At 39.0% G+C, this 20,005-nt stretch overlaps 1 protein-coding gene across 1 annotated transcript; it reads right to left on the bottom strand.

The window, feature by feature from the left end:
• Positions 1-2,248: 2,248 nt before the first annotated feature.
• On the bottom strand, positions 2,249-13,439 carry LOC113020565 (myosin heavy chain, fast skeletal muscle). The gene is made up of 41 exons (XM_026164632.2): positions 13,422-13,439; positions 13,160-13,217; positions 12,849-13,071; positions 12,616-12,759; positions 12,365-12,521; positions 12,153-12,180; positions 11,952-12,063; positions 11,772-11,864; positions 11,620-11,683; positions 11,231-11,329; positions 10,528-10,631; positions 10,292-10,430; positions 10,088-10,206; positions 9,839-9,988; positions 9,584-9,754; positions 9,190-9,496; positions 8,964-9,037; positions 8,769-8,856; positions 8,569-8,686; positions 8,332-8,455; positions 8,114-8,250; positions 7,755-8,010; positions 7,325-7,567; positions 7,016-7,192; positions 6,778-6,923; positions 6,592-6,682; positions 6,099-6,488; positions 5,867-5,993; positions 5,622-5,740; positions 5,213-5,409; positions 4,937-5,120; positions 4,679-4,844; positions 4,421-4,545; positions 3,992-4,300; positions 3,701-3,904; positions 3,494-3,619; positions 3,236-3,406; positions 2,990-3,094; positions 2,804-2,899; positions 2,558-2,689; positions 2,249-2,368 (listed from the first exon to the last, which is right to left on the bottom strand). Exons 3-41 carry the CDS (start codon positions 13,050-13,052, stop codon positions 2,351-2,353), a joined length of 5,814 nt encoding a protein of 1,937 aa, XP_026020417.2. The 5' UTR covers positions 13,053-13,071; positions 13,160-13,217; positions 13,422-13,439; the 3' UTR covers positions 2,249-2,350.
• Positions 13,440-20,005: the final 6,566 nt, after the last annotated feature.

Below are 20,005 nucleotides of genomic sequence, written 5' to 3'. Positions count from 1 at the left end.
TTCTTTTTATCCACATCACTTCATTATTATTTTCTTTTGTCACACCTTGCTATCCTGTTGTAGAGATGAATAAAGTATCAGGCAGGAACATGAGTTTGAACCTGGAAATCAAAAGGATGATTCTGAATGTTGTCAGTACATATGCCCCACAAGTTGGATGTCAGTTAGAAAAGAAAAAGAATTCTGGAGTAAGTTGGGTAAAGTGGTAGAGAGTGTTCCTGGGGAGAGAGTGGTGATTGTATCAGACTCTGACAAATAAAAATGGAAAGGGCTGTTGTGAACAGATATTTCAAGGAGAGGGATGACCATAGGGTGACATTAAAGAGCAGAGGAAATGTCCAGCTCAAAATTTCAAATCCTCTTCTACTCTTCATTTTACTTTGGGGATTGATGGTCCCCACAAGTATAGTAGTATGCCAATTTTCTGTCCTCACAAAAATGTCTAAACATGTACACACACACACACACACACACACACACACACACACAGAGACACACACACACACACACAGAGACACACACACACACACACACACACACACACACACACACACACACACACACACACACACACACACGTGTATAGATAGATGTGCTGTGGGGGAGATATCAGATTTTGTTAGAGGTCTGTCCACATTTTCAGTTGAGGTAAGCTGTACTGCATGATCCGAAATAGAAAGTAGAAAGGCACCACCAATTGTGGCCTTATATGTGAGTGAGCATTACAGTATTATATCAGTGACACTGTTTTATGGTGACTTGCACTGCCTTAAACTCAATTTGTATTTTTACAAGCGAACTGGATTTTGGTCCGTCTTTTTTACTGCTTTGCCTTTCTCAAAAGTAAATGTATACCAGAGTTGTATATATAGAGCAGTGCAGCTACAAATACTATCCTGAAAAAATATGTGATGTTATTATGGCAGTTGTTGAATATACCTATTAAAGTTTGGTAATAAGATTAATTTGGACATTTTAATATAAACACATATATACAGCTCTGTCTGAAGGAATATTTTTATAACTGTAAATAGATTGGATGTAAAAAGTCAATCTCAGGCATTATCAGTTTTTGACTGTGAATTTGTGGTAATATTTAGCCTAAAATGTTTAACCTGCTAAAGATGCAAAATGGCATATTGTTCTACAGAGAATTTTTTAATTACCCACCCAAATCACTGAATTCAATTGTTTCAAAAACTTCCATGGCAAAACATGCTTAAAATCAAGCACCTAGGCATGCAGTCTTCTTCTCCAATCATTTATTGCAGAACGGGTCTCTCTCAGGAGCTCAGTGAATTCCGACATGGCAGCATTATAGAATACCACCTGTGCAACAAGTCCAGTAGTGAAAATTCCTTGTTACTAAATATTCTACATTCAACTGTTAGTGGTGTTATAATGAAGTGGAACTGAATAGGAACCACAGCAACCAGCCGTGTATTGGTAAGCCACATAAATTGATAAAGCAGGGTCTCACATAGTGCACAGAGGTCACCAACTTTCTGGAGTCAGTCACTACAACACTCTAAACTTCATGTGGTCTTCAGATTAGCTCATGAACAGTGTTTATAGAGCTTCATGGAATGGGTTTCCATGGTTACGCAGTTGCACTAAAGCCTTACATAACCAGGCACAATGCAATACATAAGATGCAGAAAAGCACACTGACACTGTGGCAGTATTCATGTTTTCTGGATAAGAGATGAATCGCGCCGATGTGAAGTTATTTTTCACGAAATGGCCTTGGCCCCTTAGTTCCGGTGAAATGTTTCAACACACCAAGACATTTTGGACAGTTTCATGCTCCTAGCTTTGTGGGAACAGTTTAGGGACAGCCCCTTCCTGGTCTAACATGATGGAGTGCCAGTGCACAAATTGGATGGGGGAATTTGGTGTGCAAGAACTTGACTGGCCTGCCAGAGTCCTGACCAAAACCTGATTAAACACCTTTGGAGTGAGTTAGACTGTGAACCAGGCCTTCTCATCCAACAACATTGTCTGACCTTACAAATATATTTCTGGAAGAATGGTTTTCTTTTAAAGGTTAACTTAACTCTGCCATCACTAATGCTGAACACAAGAAGGGAGAACACAAAGGGAAAAGTGCTGTCCTCATTTCACAGGACGATGTCCTGTAAGTATGAATCACGATTATTCTGAAGAAACTATCGTGTTAAAAATTGGATATGTGAATGTGACTTTTTTTAGAATAAAGAATAAATTAAACTCTTTACATTTCATGAAATCATAATGAAAGTGTTTATTGAATTAATACATCATACGTGGACAATTTAACAGTTAGTTCATATTTTATGAACACTGCCAAAAAGTTCCAAAAGAATGTGTCTTATTCAGCACTTTCACCCTGAAAAAAATAATGAAAGGTAAAATTATTCAACACATATTATCAACATTGAAACAATTCATTCTACATTGTAAATATAGTATCTACACTCTCTTCAATTCACAGAAAATTATTAACATAAAGCTCTTATATCAAACAACTCCATTAAACAACGGTACATTTTTTCGTAAAACAAATTACATGAATTACCTTTCCAGCATCACGGCTCTTGGCTCTCAGTTTGTTGACCTGAGATTCAGCAATGTCAGCACGTTCCTGAGCTTCCTCCATCTCATGTTGGACCTTTCTCAGTCTGGACATGTGGGTGTTGGCCTGTTCCTCCTGTTCAGTGCAACAATATGTTTTATTTAAAAACATATCTGATCATATATGAGAGATATCTCAGTTATGAAGCTGTGAATTCCATATGTAAAAATCACAAAACATTTCACTCACAGCCTCCTCAGCCTGTCTCTTGTAAGCCTTGACTTTGAGCTGCAGCTTGTCCACCAGATCCTGAAGTCTGACCAAATTCTTCTTGTCCTCCTCAGTCTGCATAAACAACAAACTGTTACTGACGGCTGAAGAAGAAAGGATTTAGGAACTTAAATGTAATAGATATTTAGGTAAATGTGTAATCACCTGGTAGGTGAGCTCTTTCACTCTCCTCTCATATTTGCGGACTCCTTTAACAGCATCAGCTCCACGTCTCTGCTCAGCTTCAACTTCAGTTTCTAGTTCACGGACCTTTAATGCCATGATAAGTAATCAGCTTTTAATAAATATTAAGAGTAGAAAGAAAATGGGTGGAGATCATGTGATGGCATCAAAGTGTTTATTTAATACTTGAATAATAACTATATATGCATATATATATGCAGTACATACCCTGGACTCCAGTTTCTGGAGCTGCTTCTTGCCACCCTTCATGGCGAGGCTCTCTGCCTCATCCAGACGGTGCTGCAGGTCCTTGACTGTGACCTCCAGGTTCTTCTTCATCCTCTCCAGGTGAGCACTGGTGTCCTGCTCCTTCTTCAGCTCCTCAGCCATCATGGCAGCCTGAAAGTATGGGTGGTGTTGGCATTATTGATCAAGCATGAACAAAATTTTTGAAAAGAAAAGAAGGCTTGTAAAGTACTAACTTACATCAGTGATAGCCTTTTTGGCCTTCTCCTCAGCATTTCTTGCTTCCTGAACTGCATCATCCACCTCACCCTGAACCTGGACAAAGTCAGCCTCCAGCTTCTTCTTGGTGTTCAAAAGACTGGTGTTCTGAATGAAAGAGAACAGTTTTAATGATGTGATTCTCACTCTCTTATATCTCAAAGTTCTTGTAATGTAATGAATACCAACCTGAGAGTGAAGCAGTCCAACACGCTCGCTAGCATCAACCAACTCCTGCTCAGCTACTTTGCGTCCTCTCTCTGTCTGCTCCAGAGCGGCTCTCAGCTCCTCAATCTCAGCCACCATGAGACCATTTCTGCGCTCCACCATGGCGACCTGCTCCTTCATGTCTTCCTGTCCTCTGATTGCGTCATCCAGGTGCAGTTGGGCATCCTGATGACAAACAAACAAAAGATATTATCATTGTTTGCTTGGAGGTTAATTAAAAAACACAAACACACACACAATCTACCAACTCACCTTGAGCTGTCCTTGGACATTCCTCAGTTGTTTCTGTGCCTCAGCAGCCTGTCTGTTGGCATGGCTCAGCTGAATCTCCATCTCATTCAGGTCTCCCTCCATCTTCTTCTTGACTCTCAGGGCATCATTCCTGCTCCTGACCTCAGCATCAAGAGTGCTCTGCATGGAGTCAATCACCCTCTGGCTGTTCCTCTTGATCTGCTCCATCTCCTCGTCCTTCTCTGCCAGCTTCCTGTCAATCTCACCTTTCACCTGGTTTAGCTCAAGCTGAATACGAAGGATCTTGGCCTCCTCGTGCTCCAGAGTTCCCTTTAAATAAATGTAACAACTGTTACTAATGAATCTCTTAATAATATGAATTGAACAGACTAGGACTAATTATTTTTTAAGGAAAATACATATTTTGTTTTGTAATATATAAATCATTACCTCAGCTTCCTCCAGAGCTGTCTGAATTTCAGACTTCTCAGTCTCAACAGTCTTCTTGGCCTTTTCCAGCTCATGGATGGTCTTTCCTGTTTCACCAATCTGCTCAGTCAGATCTGAGATCTCCTCTACAGAGCAAACACAGCCAAGAGTTTTAGTACTTGGAGCTGATATATGCAAATGTTTTGGCCACAACAAAAGCTGTATATGAATATAAACATTAGAATCATATCCATATGATCTATAGCAAGATAAGCATACGCTGCAGGTTCTTGTTCTCTCTCTTCATGGTCTCAAGATGATCCAGAGCCTCTTCATATGAGTTCTTCATCTTGAACAACTCAGTGCTGAGAGAACGAGCCTCCTTTTGGGCTCCTTCCAGCTCTGCCTGGCTCTCCTCATACTTCTGCTTCCATTCTGCCAGGACCTAGATTAATTAAAAATGTATTAATTAAATAATTAGTTGTTGTAATGGGTGTAATTCTCCTTTGATGACAGAGGTTATGTTTAAAACTTTACCTTATCAAAGTTCCTCTGCTTCTTGTCAAGGTTGGCAGCCAGAGCATTAGCTCTCTCCACATCAATCATGAGGTCCTCCACCTCACCCTGCAGCCTCTGCTTGGTCTTCTCCAGTGAGGCACACTTGGAGTTCACAGCCTCAATGGATTCCTCAGCCTCCTGCAGGCGCTGGGCAAGCTTTTTCCTGTTGTTAAAATAATTTTGTTTTGATTAAGTCTGAATTGGTTGGTTTTAAGTCTGAAAACCAATTTAAACAATGAAAGTATGGTGACTTACTTGGACTCCTCCAGCTCCTCGGTGCGCTGGATAGCATCAGTCTCATATTTGGATCGCCACTGAGCCACCTCACTGTTGGCCTTGGACATTCCTCGCTGCAGCTCAGCCTTGGCCTCCTGCTCCTCCTCAAACTGCTCTCTGAGCAGATCACAGTCATGACGTGCTGACTGAACTGCATGAGCCAGGGCATTCTTGGCCTGTTGAAGTGACAGTTGATTTCAGATTTCGATATTTTATTGTTGAAATCAATTTTAAAGTCTAATGCTGAGAGGATAACAGATTTAAGAGGTAAAACCTTAGAAAGATATTAGAGGATTATCTGTCTCAGAGTTACTGTCTCTGTAACTGATTAAAACTTGTCTCTGTTTGAAGTGCTGAAATTTAACAGAAGAGAGAAAATATTTCAGACCTTCACTTCCTCCTCAACGTGTCTCTTCAGTTCCTCAATCTGCTGAGTGAAGGCCTGCTTGCCCCTTGTGAGCTGAGAAACAAGAGCTTCTTTCTCCTCAAGCTGGCGACTGAACTCACCTGTAGTTAACACACATGTATTAAGCCCAGTTTGTTCCATTTTACCCACTGATTGGTTGTAGTTTTAGGTACCTGTAAATGACAAATTTCCAGAGACAGACTGTGTTTTTGTTATACATCACTTACCATTCTCTGTTTGAAGTCTCGCCTTCTGGGCATTAATGTCATTCAGCTGACGAACATTCTCATCATTTTTGGCTTTGAGTTCACTTAGTTGATCCTCAAGACTCCTGCACATTTTCTCCAAGTTGCCCTGTCACCAAGTAATGCCATATCCATGTTAACAGTTAATGAGCTGCTTTGGCGGTCCTGAAAAGTAAAAAAGAAAAAATCTGTTCTCTATAAATACTGTCCGCACCTTTGCTTTAGCAACAGCCTCCATGTTGCTGGAGAGGTCATCAATCTCCATCTTGTACTCGCTCTTCTCTTTCTCCAGCTTCTGTTTGACACGCTGGAGGTTGTCGATCTGCTCTCCGAGCTCTGCGACAGTGTCAGCCTGCTTCTTACGGAGAGCTGCTGCAGTAGCTTCATGCTGCAGAGTTGATTCCTCAAGATCACGACGCAGTTTCTGGAACTCAGCCTCTCGCTTCTTGTTCATCTCAATCTGAGCAGCTGTTGCTCCACCAGCTTCCTCGAGCCTCTCGCTGATCTCTTCAAGCTCCCTGGAGAGGTCGGCTCTCTGCTTCTCTACCTTAGCCCGAGCTGCCCTCTCAGCCTCAATCTCCTCTTCCAGCTCCTCAATACGAGCCTAGTTTGAAATTATTTGGATTTATTGATTAGAACCTGAACTAAAGTAGTTTTTTTAATTATAATGAACAATATTCTTTATGAACACTGGTCGTTAGTGTTACTTGAAGTTCTTTGATCTTCTTCTGAAGTTGAGCACCAAGGGATTGTTCATCTTCAATTTTGCTGAGAAGTTGGCTGATTTCAAAGTCCTTCCTTGGTGTGGAAGAAGAAAGGTTGTACGATCATAGTCCATATGATTATTGCAATGCAGTGTGTGAAAATAAAATTATTTACAAAAAAAGCCCTACTTCTTGATTTTCTCATCAGACTGCTGCTTGTCATTCTCCAGATCCATTATGGATTCCTGGGCCAGTTTCAGATCTCCCTCCAGCTTCCTCTTGGCTCTCTCAAGGTCCATGCGGAGCTTCTTCTCTTGCTCCAGTGAACCCTCAAGCTATAAAGTCATGTCAGTTGATTCAAGTGGTTGGAAAGACAATGATTCAATACTCTTTCCATTAAAAAGCAATATGATTATAATTTTCTTACATCATCAACTTGCTGTTCCAGCTTTGTCTTGGCCTTGGTCAGAGTGTTGACTTTGTCCTCCTCTGCCTGGAGATCATCCAGTGTTTGCTGATGGGCTTCTTGTAAGGCTTTCTTCTCCTTTGTTAACTTGGCAATGGCCTCATCCTGAGATGCCATCTCCTCTGTCAGGTTTTTCACCTAAGAATTGTACAAAGGATGTATTTAAATATAACTTAACAACTATATCTCAGGAAAGAATTAATATATTTTCATTTAGAGGTGTCTTTTTTAAAAAAAAAAAAAAAAACCTCAGATATAGATAAATTGAACCTTGTTTTCTGTGGCATGTTTCTCCTTCTCCACTTTGGCCAAGGTGAGCTCCAAGTCATCAATGTCCTTCTTCAGCTCAGAGCATTCATCCTCCAGCTTCCTCTTCTTAGCAGTCAGCTCAGCATTGATTTCCTCTTCATCCTCCAGTCTCTCACTTGTCTCTTTGAGTTTGGCCTCGAGCTGGATCTTGCTCTTAATGAGCCCCTCACACCTTTCTTCAGCATCAGAGAGATTGTCAACTTCCTATAATACATGTTGAACACAGTTAGATTATTTGTGAGTCACATTGTCCTAGTGTTTTCTTGATTGTAATTTTAACTACACTTTTAGCAAATAAATAATCAGAGGATGAGACAAACAGGTGGTCCTTTTATATCTACCTTATATACATGAACTACAGGTGTAATATATACTTTTCTCTACTACTTACTGCAGCCACTTGAAGTTGCAGGTCATTCTTCTCCTGCAGCAGGCCGACCATCTTCTCTTCCAGTTCCTTCTTCTTAGCCAGAGCAGTAGCCAGGTCTGTCTTCATCTTCTCATAGTTCTCCTTCATGTTCTGCAACTCCTTCTCAGTCTCAGCACTCTTCAGAAGAGGCTTGATCTTGAAGTACAGTTTCAGCCATGGCCAGTTCTTGACATTCATGAAAGAACGGATGTTGTACTGGATGGAGAAGATAGATTCTCTAAAAACCAAACATGAGAGTGTTACTTTTAGTGTCGTAGGATCTTAATATGAGGAAGGAAATACAAAAGAGAATACAATAGAGTTTAGTATGACAATGTTACCTCCTCTCCATCATCTTCACAAACTCTTTCCTCATGACGTATCCTCTGCAGAGAGCCTGAGTCATGGTCACCAGCTCAGCCAGTTTCTCATCTCTCATCTCCTCAAGAGTGCCCAGCAGACCAGCTTTGAAGAACACCTATTTAATCATTGAAAACATATGTATACGTGGATATTGAGAGTTTTTTTTTTAAATGTCTATTAATATAACAAAGTGTACCTTTGTGTGCCCAAACATGTACTGTGTGTGATCCACATCAATGGAGCCAAGCAGCTTCTCTGAAGCTTTCTTGTTGTCAATGAACTGTCCCTCAGGGATGACACTGGCATTCAACACTTTGTATCTTCAAGAGAGAATCAGGTTGTTACTTAGATTTTTCTTCCATCATATTCAAGTTTGTCCTTTACAACAACAATGAAACCATTTTTCCTTTCCAATATTGTAATGTGCTGTCACCTCTGCTTGAAGTCACCATAGAGGATTCTGCTGGGGAAACCCTTTCTGCAGATTCTGATGCCCTCTAGTACACCGTTACACCTCAGCTGGTGGATGACCAGGGCGTTCTCCATAAGACCTGAGAGTCAGAAATGCATAATGTTTCAAATCTTTTCTATATTCTTACTGTCATTTTTACAGTTAATATTACTGTGGGGTACCTGGGGTCTTTGTCTCATTGGGAATCAGGCAACGGACAAAGTGAGGATGAGTGCTTCTTAAGTTGGTCATCAGCTTGGCCAGATTCTCCTGTAGATCAGCATCATTAGATAATAGGTTATTACTATTTAAAAATTAGCATTTATTTATTTATTTATTTATTTATTTATTTATTTTCATTATAAATCGATACATACTCTGAAAAGAGCAGACACAGTCTGGAAGGAACCACCCTTCTTCTTACCACCTTTCTTGCCACCACCAGCAGCCTCTGTTTTCATAAACAGTAAATTTCATTATTGGAATTTAATGAATATTTTTCACAGTATACGTATTAGCCTGCAGTATGCACATTATAGTTATTACACAGATACATACTATCTGTATTGGACACGCTAGCTTGTGAGCACTTTTGTTTCTTACCATCAGCTCCAGCATGGGCTGCGTAAAGGAAGCACATTAGTTTGTTTGAAGACTTCTGGTAGAGCTGAACAACTGAGTCATTCAGTGGGTCCTTGTTCTTGTCCAGCCAGCCAGTGATATTATAGTCCACTGTACCAGCATAGTGAACCAGGGAGAAGTGTGCCTCAGCCTTGCCCTTTGCAGGCTTTGGCTTCTCGAAGCATTTGGTCTTGCCAAGATGCTGATCGTGCAGTTTGTTCTTGAAAGTTGTGTCAGAGGCCTTGGGGAACATGCACTCCTCTTCAAGGATGGAGAAGATGCCCATTGGCTGAGAAAATGTCACATGTCATATTAAAATTTCAAGGGAGGTAACATATGCACCCATATGTAAATTTCTTCCATAGTAGCTGTTTACCTTCTCAATAAGCTCAATGCAGGCAGCCAAGTCCATACCAAAGTCAATGAACTCCCAATGAATGCCTTCTTTCTTGTACTCCTCTTGCTCCAGGACAAACATGTGATGGTTGAAAAACTGTTGCAGTTTCTCATTGGTGAAGTTGATACAGAGTTGCTCCAAGCTGTTGAACTGTAATAGTACAAACATGTTTAACTTCATGGCAATAAAGTCTTTAAAGTTTAAGAAATGTGGTGAAATGTTTCAAGTGCTCACATCAAAGATCTCAAACCCAGCGATATCCAGCACTCCAATGAAGAACTGTCTGGGCTGCTTTGTGTCCAGCATCTCATTGATACGGATAACCATCCACAAGAACATTTTCTCATAGATAGATTTGCACAGAGCCGAGACAGCATTGTTGACCTGGCAAACAAGAATTTATAATGATACAAAACCATATGAATACAGCTATAATGTTTATAATTATAATATGATTATACAAGTCTCCCTTTTTTAAATTACCTGTGGGACGGTCTGACCTTTGGTCACCATCTCATTGCCAACCTTGACTCTTGGGTAGCACAAAGCTTTCAGCATATCAGCCGAGTTCAGGCCCAGTAGGTACGCAATCTTGTCAGCCACTGTTGGATTAAAACAAATCATTATAATACCTAATAAATACAAATACTTCAAACATTTCTCCATTATAGAAATTTTTCACAATACCCTCATTGCCATCAGGTTCAGCCTGCTCTTCACGCTGCTTCTGCTTGAATTTCATGTTGCCATGATGCATCACAGCACCAGTCAGCTTGTAGATGCTTAACTTCTCTTCAGCAGTAAAGCCCAAGATGTCAATAGCAGTCTGTACGACACAAGAATGAAAGCAACAATTTATGTTATTTTTAAAAACACTTCATTTATAGTTAAGTATACAAATCCAAAGACAAATGCGATTTTACATCTGTTGCAATGAACTCCTCCACATCATTGATGCTCTTCACTGTGATTTCACCCTGACTGACCATTGGGTAGTCATATGGGTTGGTTGTGATCAGAAGAGCCTCTGTAAAATGCAATACCGAAAATCAGTGAGGTATTTTTAGTATATTGTTTGCAATCTTTTCAAACATGAAATGGGAAGCAAAGCCTTCAGCCTTTATATTCAGGAGAAAGACATGTTTGTTACTTTGAAGATTCTGCTTAAAAATTCTTCTTTAAATTAGCTTATGGTTAAGAATGGATCAGGTCAGAGTAAAACATCCCCTAGTTGTGTACCCCTGTCTGAGCCTGGGTTTGGAGAGTTTTGGTTTTCTTGTTAAAATGCAATTCTTCTATTCCATCATTGCCAAGTGTCGGCTCATAGGCAATTCTCATCATCGGTTGGGGTTTTCTCTTTAATACTACAGGGTTTATACATTACCATATAATATCTGATATTGTGCAAAAATTAAATTGTATTTTAATACTATAATTAAATAATTAATTAGTTAATATTGATTAATTATAATTAATACACTATATTTTAATAGTACAATTAATAGTCGTTATATACTGGTATACAACATTTAAAAATATTGTTGTTGTTATATGAACTGTCCATATATAGTTGAATTCAATTCAATCAAAGTTAGTTAGTGTCATAAATAATTAAAGTTGTCATACCCAGGAGCTCAGGCTTGTGGCCTGTCATCAGCTGATAGAAGATATGGTAGCTTCTCTCAGCAGACAACTGGAAGGTGACACGGGACTTCTCCAGCAGATCTAAGAACAACAAATTCAGTTGGAGAGTGTAGACATGTCATGTAGACATAAGGCATGACAGACTAACATTTCATGTCAAGCCTACCATTTTCATAGATTATCAAAAGAGTCATGGGAGTGATTTCAATTCTGTTACTTTACTTATTACATAATTTACTAATTATGTACCCAAGTCTTTTTTTTTGATGTACTGCATTGAACTAAATATATAAATATAAAATAAATTGAATTGAGTAGTTAAGAAACATTTCTAGCACAGATAAGTACAATGTAGACTGGTTCAAACTTACATGTTTCAATATCAGCTGAAGACAGCTTGCCAGTAGTACCGAAGTGAATCCTGATGAATTTACCCTAGAGTGGAAAATCTTTATTAGCATTGTCTTTTCTGAAAGCAAATAGTAAATATCTGACTTACTTTAACTCACTCTTAATTACTTACAAAACGAGAGGAGTTGTCATTCCTCACAGTCTTGGCATTACCATAGGCCTCCAACAGAGGGTTGGCAGCAACAATCTGATCCTCAAGAGAGCCCTGCAAGAATATATTGTGTTTATGTGAGCTGAAGTTTCTATTTTATTTTTCTGTTGCAAGTAGCTTGATACTAAATAAAGAATCTACCTGCATTTTGCCAGGTGTTGGCTCAGCCTTCTTACCACCAAGAGCTGCAATTGTTGCAAAGTACTGGATGACACGTTTGGTGTTGACAGTCTTTCCTGCACCAGATTCTCCGCTGGGGTTTATGGGACACATTGTTAAATTTCAGCTTCAGTATCTTAAAGTTTTGTATAGATTTTACACACAGATTTGTAATATACTCACGTAATCAGGACAGACTGGTTCTCACGATCTAAAATAAAAGCATACAAGGTTCATGAATCCTGCTTTCATCATTTCTTTAATAACTATAAGGTTAATTAATAAAGTGCTAAGAAACTATTTATTTGCAAGGATTAATGACAACTTCAATAAACTGAAATTTAAGGTAATGTCTATAATTTGTATTAAAACATATTAACAGTAATTGACATTACCAGTAAGCATGAACTGATAGGCATTGTCAGAGATGGAGAAGATGTGGGGTGGAGCCTCAATCCTCTTCTTTCCTCTGTATGCTCCTACACATGTAGCATCATATACAGGAAGCCACTTGTAGGGATTGACGACAACGCAGAACAACCCAGAGTAGGTCTGTATCATAGACAATAAATATCATTTAAACATTTACAGATCAGCATGATACGTTCATTTTACACACAGCAAACATAGGAAAGTGAAAACTTACGTAGATCATCCATGATGCATAACGCTCTTTGAGATTAAACAGCACAGATGGCTCATTAAGGTGGGTCATCATGGCCATGTCCTCCATCTTATCAAACTTTGGAGGGTTTCTAGGGTGGATTTCATCCTCCTTTACAGTGACCGTCTGAATAGAAAATGTAAATCAGCCTCAACTTTTACAATTACACAGTGCATATTAAACACATGAATTAAGTACATAGATTATTCATCTACCTTTCCTCCCTCTGTCTCAACAGTGGCTTTACCACCCTCCTTCTTGGTAAGTTTGCCCTTGACATACATCTCATCAGGAACAGTCACAAAGAAGGCCGTCTTGGCATCAAATGGAGCAGTCTGGGCTTCAATCCTCTCCCTCTCTGGCTTGCGGAGGTAAATGGCCGCCGCGCCATACTGCTCCATCTCCGCGTCAGTGCTCATGGTGGCACTTTAATCAAGACTGAAAATATGATCGATTGAAAAATAAATCATATGTTTGTTATGCAACCCACAATTAATCTCCATTGTTTTGGTTTTATGGAATTTACCTCAGCTGATGCAAACAGAAATTCCTTGGTATCCTGTGATCCTGTGTATGTCAAGGCACTATAAAATAAGGTTAAAGGTAGATTCATGCACTTTTTCTATTGACTTGTAGATTTTGTAAAAGACTTTAAGAATATATTTAAAAACAAAATGTTCACAAAAATGTATCAGTGTGTAAAATAATTTAAGTAACTGATTACTAAAACAAATAATCTATTAACTCACAGCAGAGACATGGCAGAGGAAAATGTTGACTCTACTCACCTGCCTTAGAAGCCTTTCAGTTAGAGCAAACACTCAGAGCTCCTGCTTTTATACACATCGGATCTGCTTCCTCAGCATTTGCAGCTCACTAAGTTTGGTCAGGATTCTCTGACACCTTGCTGATAGATATGGTCAAAAATAAGCTAATGCGTCATTTTCTACACATCAAATTACCATTTTACAGAGGATTTTAATAATAATACGTACAATAATAAATGTATATACATTTAATTTCTTTATTTTATTAAAGAACAAATTATATGCAATAATAATGGCAGATTAATTACATTATACTTAAATGGCATCAACTCAAATCTTTCTTTTATTAAAACTATTTTTACAATCAATATAATTATGGTTCTTATTTTTAAAAAAACAGTATTAAATGTCATTTGGTTCATATTTCACTGAAAGTATATAAACTGCATTTTTAGGAGATCAGTAATGCCCACAAAATGTCTAAAGCAAATTATAATACTGTATTGCATGGTTTGTAGATTATTTATTCAAATAAATGTCGAAGGGAAACAGATATTAAGTTCACATAGCTTATACTAAGCACATGCGTGTCCTGTTAATGTAATATCACAGCCAGTAATGGATTTAAATTTGGAGAAGTCTTGAAATGTCACTGGTGTTCTGTTACAGAGCATAGAAATCTCAGACATCGGAAATAAAATTCATGGTAAGACTTTCTGTTTATGCCAGACAGGTGTTGTATATCTCCTAGGAAATACATAGGTTTTAATTTTTGATGTATTGAGTGAGTGCTAAATGATTTACAGAAGAGAAACCCTGTGGTTAACTTTCATTTCCAAGTTTTGCATGGAGTTGGCTTAATATTTGCCATCTTACCAGCAGCTTGCCAGCTTATTTGAAAATAAATCCAGCAAAGGGAAGCGATTTGTGTTTGGCACAAGAGAAAGATGTATTTATAGGACACATTTAGAAATGATATTAACACCATAACCCAACATAAGCTTAATCTTAATTTATGTACTTTCTTTCTCTCTTTTTATTGTTTAATATTCATATTTAATTTGCTAAAAAGTATGGATTTATAGATAAGGGATAAAGTACAAGAGGTTGTGCATTTTAACTATAACTCTTGGAATCAGGCAGCAGAGCAAAAAAAAAGAAAAAAAGAAATTGCAGAGTAGACACATGTGATTAAGGAGGAGCTATAACCAAAACAGGAAAACAACTGACTTCATCTGCTTCCTTTTAGCCCTGGCATTACAGAAGAGCATGACTCCCTTCCGAACCATTGTATAAATGACCACTTTGCTATCACTTGCTACCCATACAGGCACTAATATTTATGTAATATATATTTGATTGAACCCCGACCACCCCAAATAAAAAAAAATTGTAGGCAGACTTTGTCAGATACTGACCATAAAAAATCATCATGGTTAGATTTATAAATGAATTTAAATACAGTAAATACAATACAGAGATAGAGTTAAAATAATTATTGTGAGTTTGAGAAGGGAGAGGAATAGCAAGGAGTGAAGTCAAGGTTTTGCTGAACCATCTTAACTCCTTCCCTACTCTTTCGTCTTTGCTTCCATGATAATTCTTAAATTTGCTGGTCATAATGTAATGCTATATGGTTCTTTTACAACAAAAGACAAAAGATTGTAGGTTTTCTTTTCTTATCAAAGAACAGTAAGTACAGATGATGTAGTTCCTGTATGTTATGCAACCCTTCATAGAATCATAATCAGCAGGATTAAACAACAAACATCCATGAGTGCATCAGGAAGATGGCCACAACTAATAGTGTACTTAGTGAATACGTCAGGCAGTTGAAACCCAAAAAAGAAGAGGAACAAGAACAGGAACCACCATGGAAGGATGGCGCCTGCCTTCTACCTTTGTTAGAAGAATTGGCTGATATCAAGAAATCCTACCAATGGCTGTACATAACTGGACTGAAATATAGCACAGAGGCACTAATCATAGCAGCACAGGAACAAGCTCCTGGCACAAGAGTCATAGAGACCACACTAAAGGGTGGATCAGAACCCCAGTCAAACTGAATCGCTGGTCGCCTGTCATCCCAGATAGCTGCAGTAAATGTTTAGACGAGAAGGGCACTCTTTTTCACTGTGTATGGAGCTGTCCAAAATTACAGCAGTACTGGAAATCAATCACGCAAACTTTATCTAAGATTGTTGGAGTAAATATACCTGTTGAAGCAAAAATGTGTGTGTTGGGTATATACCCAAAGAATTGTGACTTTAGAAAATGATACTTGGTGCTGAGTTTTTTGTTTTGTATTTTTGTTTTGTTTTTTGTTTTTGTTTTTTTTTTTTTGGGGGGGGGGGGTTGTGTGTGTGTAGGGGGGGGGGTTGTTTTGTTGTTTTGTTTGTTTGTTTGTTTTGGTTTTTGTCTGTTTCTTTGTTTTTGTTGTTTTTATTTTTCGTTCGCATCTTGCTTTGTTTGTACCCAATGGATTCACTTTGCCAAATGGATCATCATGGCCTTGCCGTATTGGTCCATTTGATCGACCTTTGTTGTTATTATTTATTTTATTTTATTTTCAGTTGTTACAGACGGGACAGACATGACTGAGGGATAGGAAAGGGAGAAAGAAAGATGAAGGAAAAGAAAAACAGAAGGGAAGAGGGACAGTGAGAGAAGGCACTTAAAAAGAGAAAGAAGAGAAAAAAAAGAAAAATAAAATCTCCTGGATCACCTGTTGAGAGAAAAAGAAGAGAAAACAAGCAAAAAAACAACAACAACAGAGCAACATACTAAAAACAAAACCATCACATTAATCTAGCTAAGTGTAAACAGCAGTAAATACGAAATGTTGAATGTTGTTGTGTAGCAAGCAGGACCGACAGCGCACATTGTGCATGGAAATAGCAGCCAATAAAGGTGTAGTTTATGTCTATGAACAGTGGACACCCGTGTGCACCTATTACAAGGTTTCCCCATGTAATAGCCCTGTCCCACAAGGCATGAAGCAGGCATGGAGGAGATCCAGGCCCCAGACATCCAGAGGCCCCAGAGTGCGAGAGCCCAAGGAGGACCACCGGAGGGGCAGCTAAACATTTTCTAACCCCATATCGTCTACCACTGATAGTGGTCTACAGTCCAGAGTAATCCATTTTGTGAGAGAATTTGTAAGATGGTCCGATGTTGACTTACTAATTTTGGTCCTGAAGTCAGTCATTTCATCAAGTTTGGTCTGCCAATATGGAACGCCAGGACTGCCATAATGAATTAATTAAATACACCATTAAATAATTAATTAAATGTGGCAATAATTAATTAAAATTGGAATTAATTAATTAAATAAATAGTTATGACACATGTAATTAATTAATTATTGACACATTTAATTAATTATTTATGTATTTCACATTTTAATTAATTATTGACACATTTAATTAATTAATTATTGACACATTTAATTAATTATTTATGTATTTCACATTTTAATTAATTATTGCCACATTTAATTAATTAATTATTGCCACATTTAATTAATTATTTAATGGTGCATTTAATTAATTCATTATGGCAGTCCTGGCGTTCCATATGCCAACACCTTTTGTTGGAACTCGAATTGCTAGTGCTAACAGCTCCAACAGTTTCTATGCTTGCTGCAACATGTTTTGCATTTAGATGGTACCGTAAGGTGCTACAGTGCTCAAAACTATGCACTTTCGAATGCAAAGTGTGATTAAATGTGTTAATATTTTTTTACGCATTTTCAAATAAATTAAGTGCAATTAACACATTATATGTCCACCCCTACACACCAAAAAAATTCCAATTGGTGGTTTGACTCCTCACCAGAGTGGGTAAGAGAACAGGGCACTGTTGAAATGTTACTATGCAAGTAACCCCAGAGGAAGGGGTTGCTAGAGATCGACAAGGTAATACCACACAACTGCTACGGCAAGGGGCAGCCAGGTCATGAGGGAGATATCATCACCCCCTAAGTATGGTGGAAGAAGGAATGTTGAGTGCAAGAGCAGCCTCTGTTGCCGGTTACCAAGACTACGTGAGGTACCCTCTGAAGGTTTAAGATGTGAATGCAGCACTACGTACAATCCCTACTGTGACCATCATTGAAACCAATCCTCTGATCTACACCACAGCAGCAGCAATCAGATGCTTGACTACAAGATGAGTATGAACAGTATTAACAGTACTAACCCTAACCCATCCACAGGGGTGAGAGGAGAATTATACAATGTTACAGCCCCTGGCTTTAAAGAAGAAGTGAGGCAGACCAATTAGCAACTGATTGGTCACACCTGCACCTTTAAAAGGCTGAGGAACAGTGTGCAGTTGCCCCGTATTGCTTTTGTCTTTGAGTTTTCTTTGTGGAAGCCTGACTCAATTGTGAGATTTACTTATATAATGTTAGTGTTGGGTCTAAACTCAGACCCCGCTGTATCCAAGACTTATTCCCATGAAAGAAAAGCAAGGCAACAGTGTTCGATCGATTTCTTTCGCAAGGGAGGCCCCCTCATCTGTGTCCAGCACGACAATGAACCCCGATGATGGCCTCCTCTCGCTGCCTTTTATTGACAAACTTCAAACAATAGTTTACAAAACACCTCCCCCTGCAACCCCCTTTGGTTACAAAGACAAGGCACTGTATGTAAGTGTGTGTGGGTGGGTGTTATGTGAGAATGTGTGTGTGTGTGTGTGTGTGTGTGTGTGTGTGTGTGTGTGTGTGTGTGTGTGTGTGTGTGTGTTGATCAAAGGGTCATAAAACCTAAAAGCAGGAACAACATCCTTGGTCATAAAGAGGGTAGTCTTCCCCCACACCCAATGTATGGTTTACCAAAGATAACACAGTGAAACCATACAAAGGGTAGGAAGCTCTACCAAACATCAAACAGATCTTCAAAAGGACGTTCCTGTGATAAAACACTTCAACCTCCCACCCAGAACCTCTGGGGATGGGAGGAAAGAAAGAATTCCTTTCACAGAGTTAAAACAATGGACAAATGGTAAATATAAAAATGACAAATGTTTAACTATTTAATCTAACAGTTAGTTTTACTGAAGCCTGAAAGGTTAATTTTGATTTCTACTGTTTGAAACCTGAAGTGAAAGCCGTTTGGGTTTTGCTCCTCCCCTGTGTTTTGTTTTATTTGTTTTTCTGTTAGTCAGTTTAGTTAGAAAGTCTTTCTAACTATTATTATTATTCTATTATTTTCTTTTAAGTAGTTAGACACACACGCTTTACTAGAAAAGTGGTTTGGTATTGGTTGTTTGTTGGTTTGGTAATATAACAGCCTTTTAATCTTACCATCACGACACTATCTTTTATGTTACCTTCTCTGACCTCTAGGACTCCTAACATAAGTGGGGGCTCATCCAGGAGACACAAACAGGGTCCCTGTGTCTGGAGCTGAAAATGTTTTTGGCTTAGGGTAGTCTTTTCATTAGTGTTCAAGTGCTATGTTGGCTATATTTTGTTTGGCATGCTTTTTAGCGGCTCTGTCTTTTGAACATCTTAATAATTGCCACGAGTGGGATTTGCTGCACATTGTGGACCACTTTAAGTTGCAGGTCCCAACACCAGTCCTTAAAAGTGATTTAAAAGCTCTAGTAGTAGCCAAGTTGATGGAAGCTGGTTTGATTCAGGCACCTGATCTGCCTGAGGATTCTATTGTGCCAAGCCAAGCTGCCTTGTTTCAAGAGGACCATAAAGATGGTCACAGTGTGGATGGTGAGGTGGATGAGTGGGGGAAGACAGCTTATACACTCCCTAGCTATGATCCACTGTCTTCTAGGACTTCAAAAGGCCAAGATGGAGCTTGGCTAAAAGTGTTGTTATGTCTCCATTTGGAGGCTGAAGAAAATGGCCAGGCCAGGCGAGCTCAGCTGGAGCTTGAAATTAGGTGGCTGGAGATAGAGGCAGACAAAGCAGTAAAGCTGCGCAAGCTTGAGATGGAGTCCCAGCCTCTGCTGACTCTGTGGGTTCTACCCCCATGTCTGCTACAGCATTTGATGTCAGCAACCTAGTGCCAGCTTTTAGAGAAGCTGAAGTTGACTCATATTTTGCAGCATTTGAATGCATTGCTGGTGCTTTGCAGTGGCCTAGTGATATTTGGCTCCTTTTGTTCAGTGCAAACTTTCTGGTAAAGCTCAAATGGTGGTGGCCATTCTTCCTTTAAAAGACAGTCTAAATTATCAGTGTTAAAGCAGATGTCTTCCAGGCTTATGAGTTGGTCCCTGAAGCTTATAGACAGAAGTTTCGACAACAGAGGAAACCTTGTGATCAAACTTATTTGGGATTTGCCAGAGAGAAGGGAATCATCTTTGATAAGTGGTGTCTTGCATCAAAAGCCAATGATTATGACTCCCTATGTGAATTAATGCTTCTGGAAGACTTTGAAAACTGCATCCCTGAGCATGTTGTTTTGTATTTGAATAAACAGAAGGTGGCCAAGCTTGAAAAACACAGTCAAATTTCCAACAGAGTCCCGCAATGAGGTCCTTGGTTGTGGTGATAAGATTCCTGACCCTTGTTTTGAACCTTTCATTTTTGATGGATTGGTGTCACTGACAGCTGATCCCCCTGATCAGAAACCAGTAAGTAT

This window comes from Astatotilapia calliptera, chromosome 4 (assembly GCF_964374335.1).
Source record: "Astatotilapia calliptera chromosome 4, fAstCal68.1, whole genome shotgun sequence".
Classification (NCBI taxonomy): domain Eukaryota; kingdom Metazoa; phylum Chordata; class Actinopteri; order Cichliformes; family Cichlidae; genus Astatotilapia; species Astatotilapia calliptera.
This window is presented reverse-complemented; position numbering and strand designations above follow the sequence as displayed.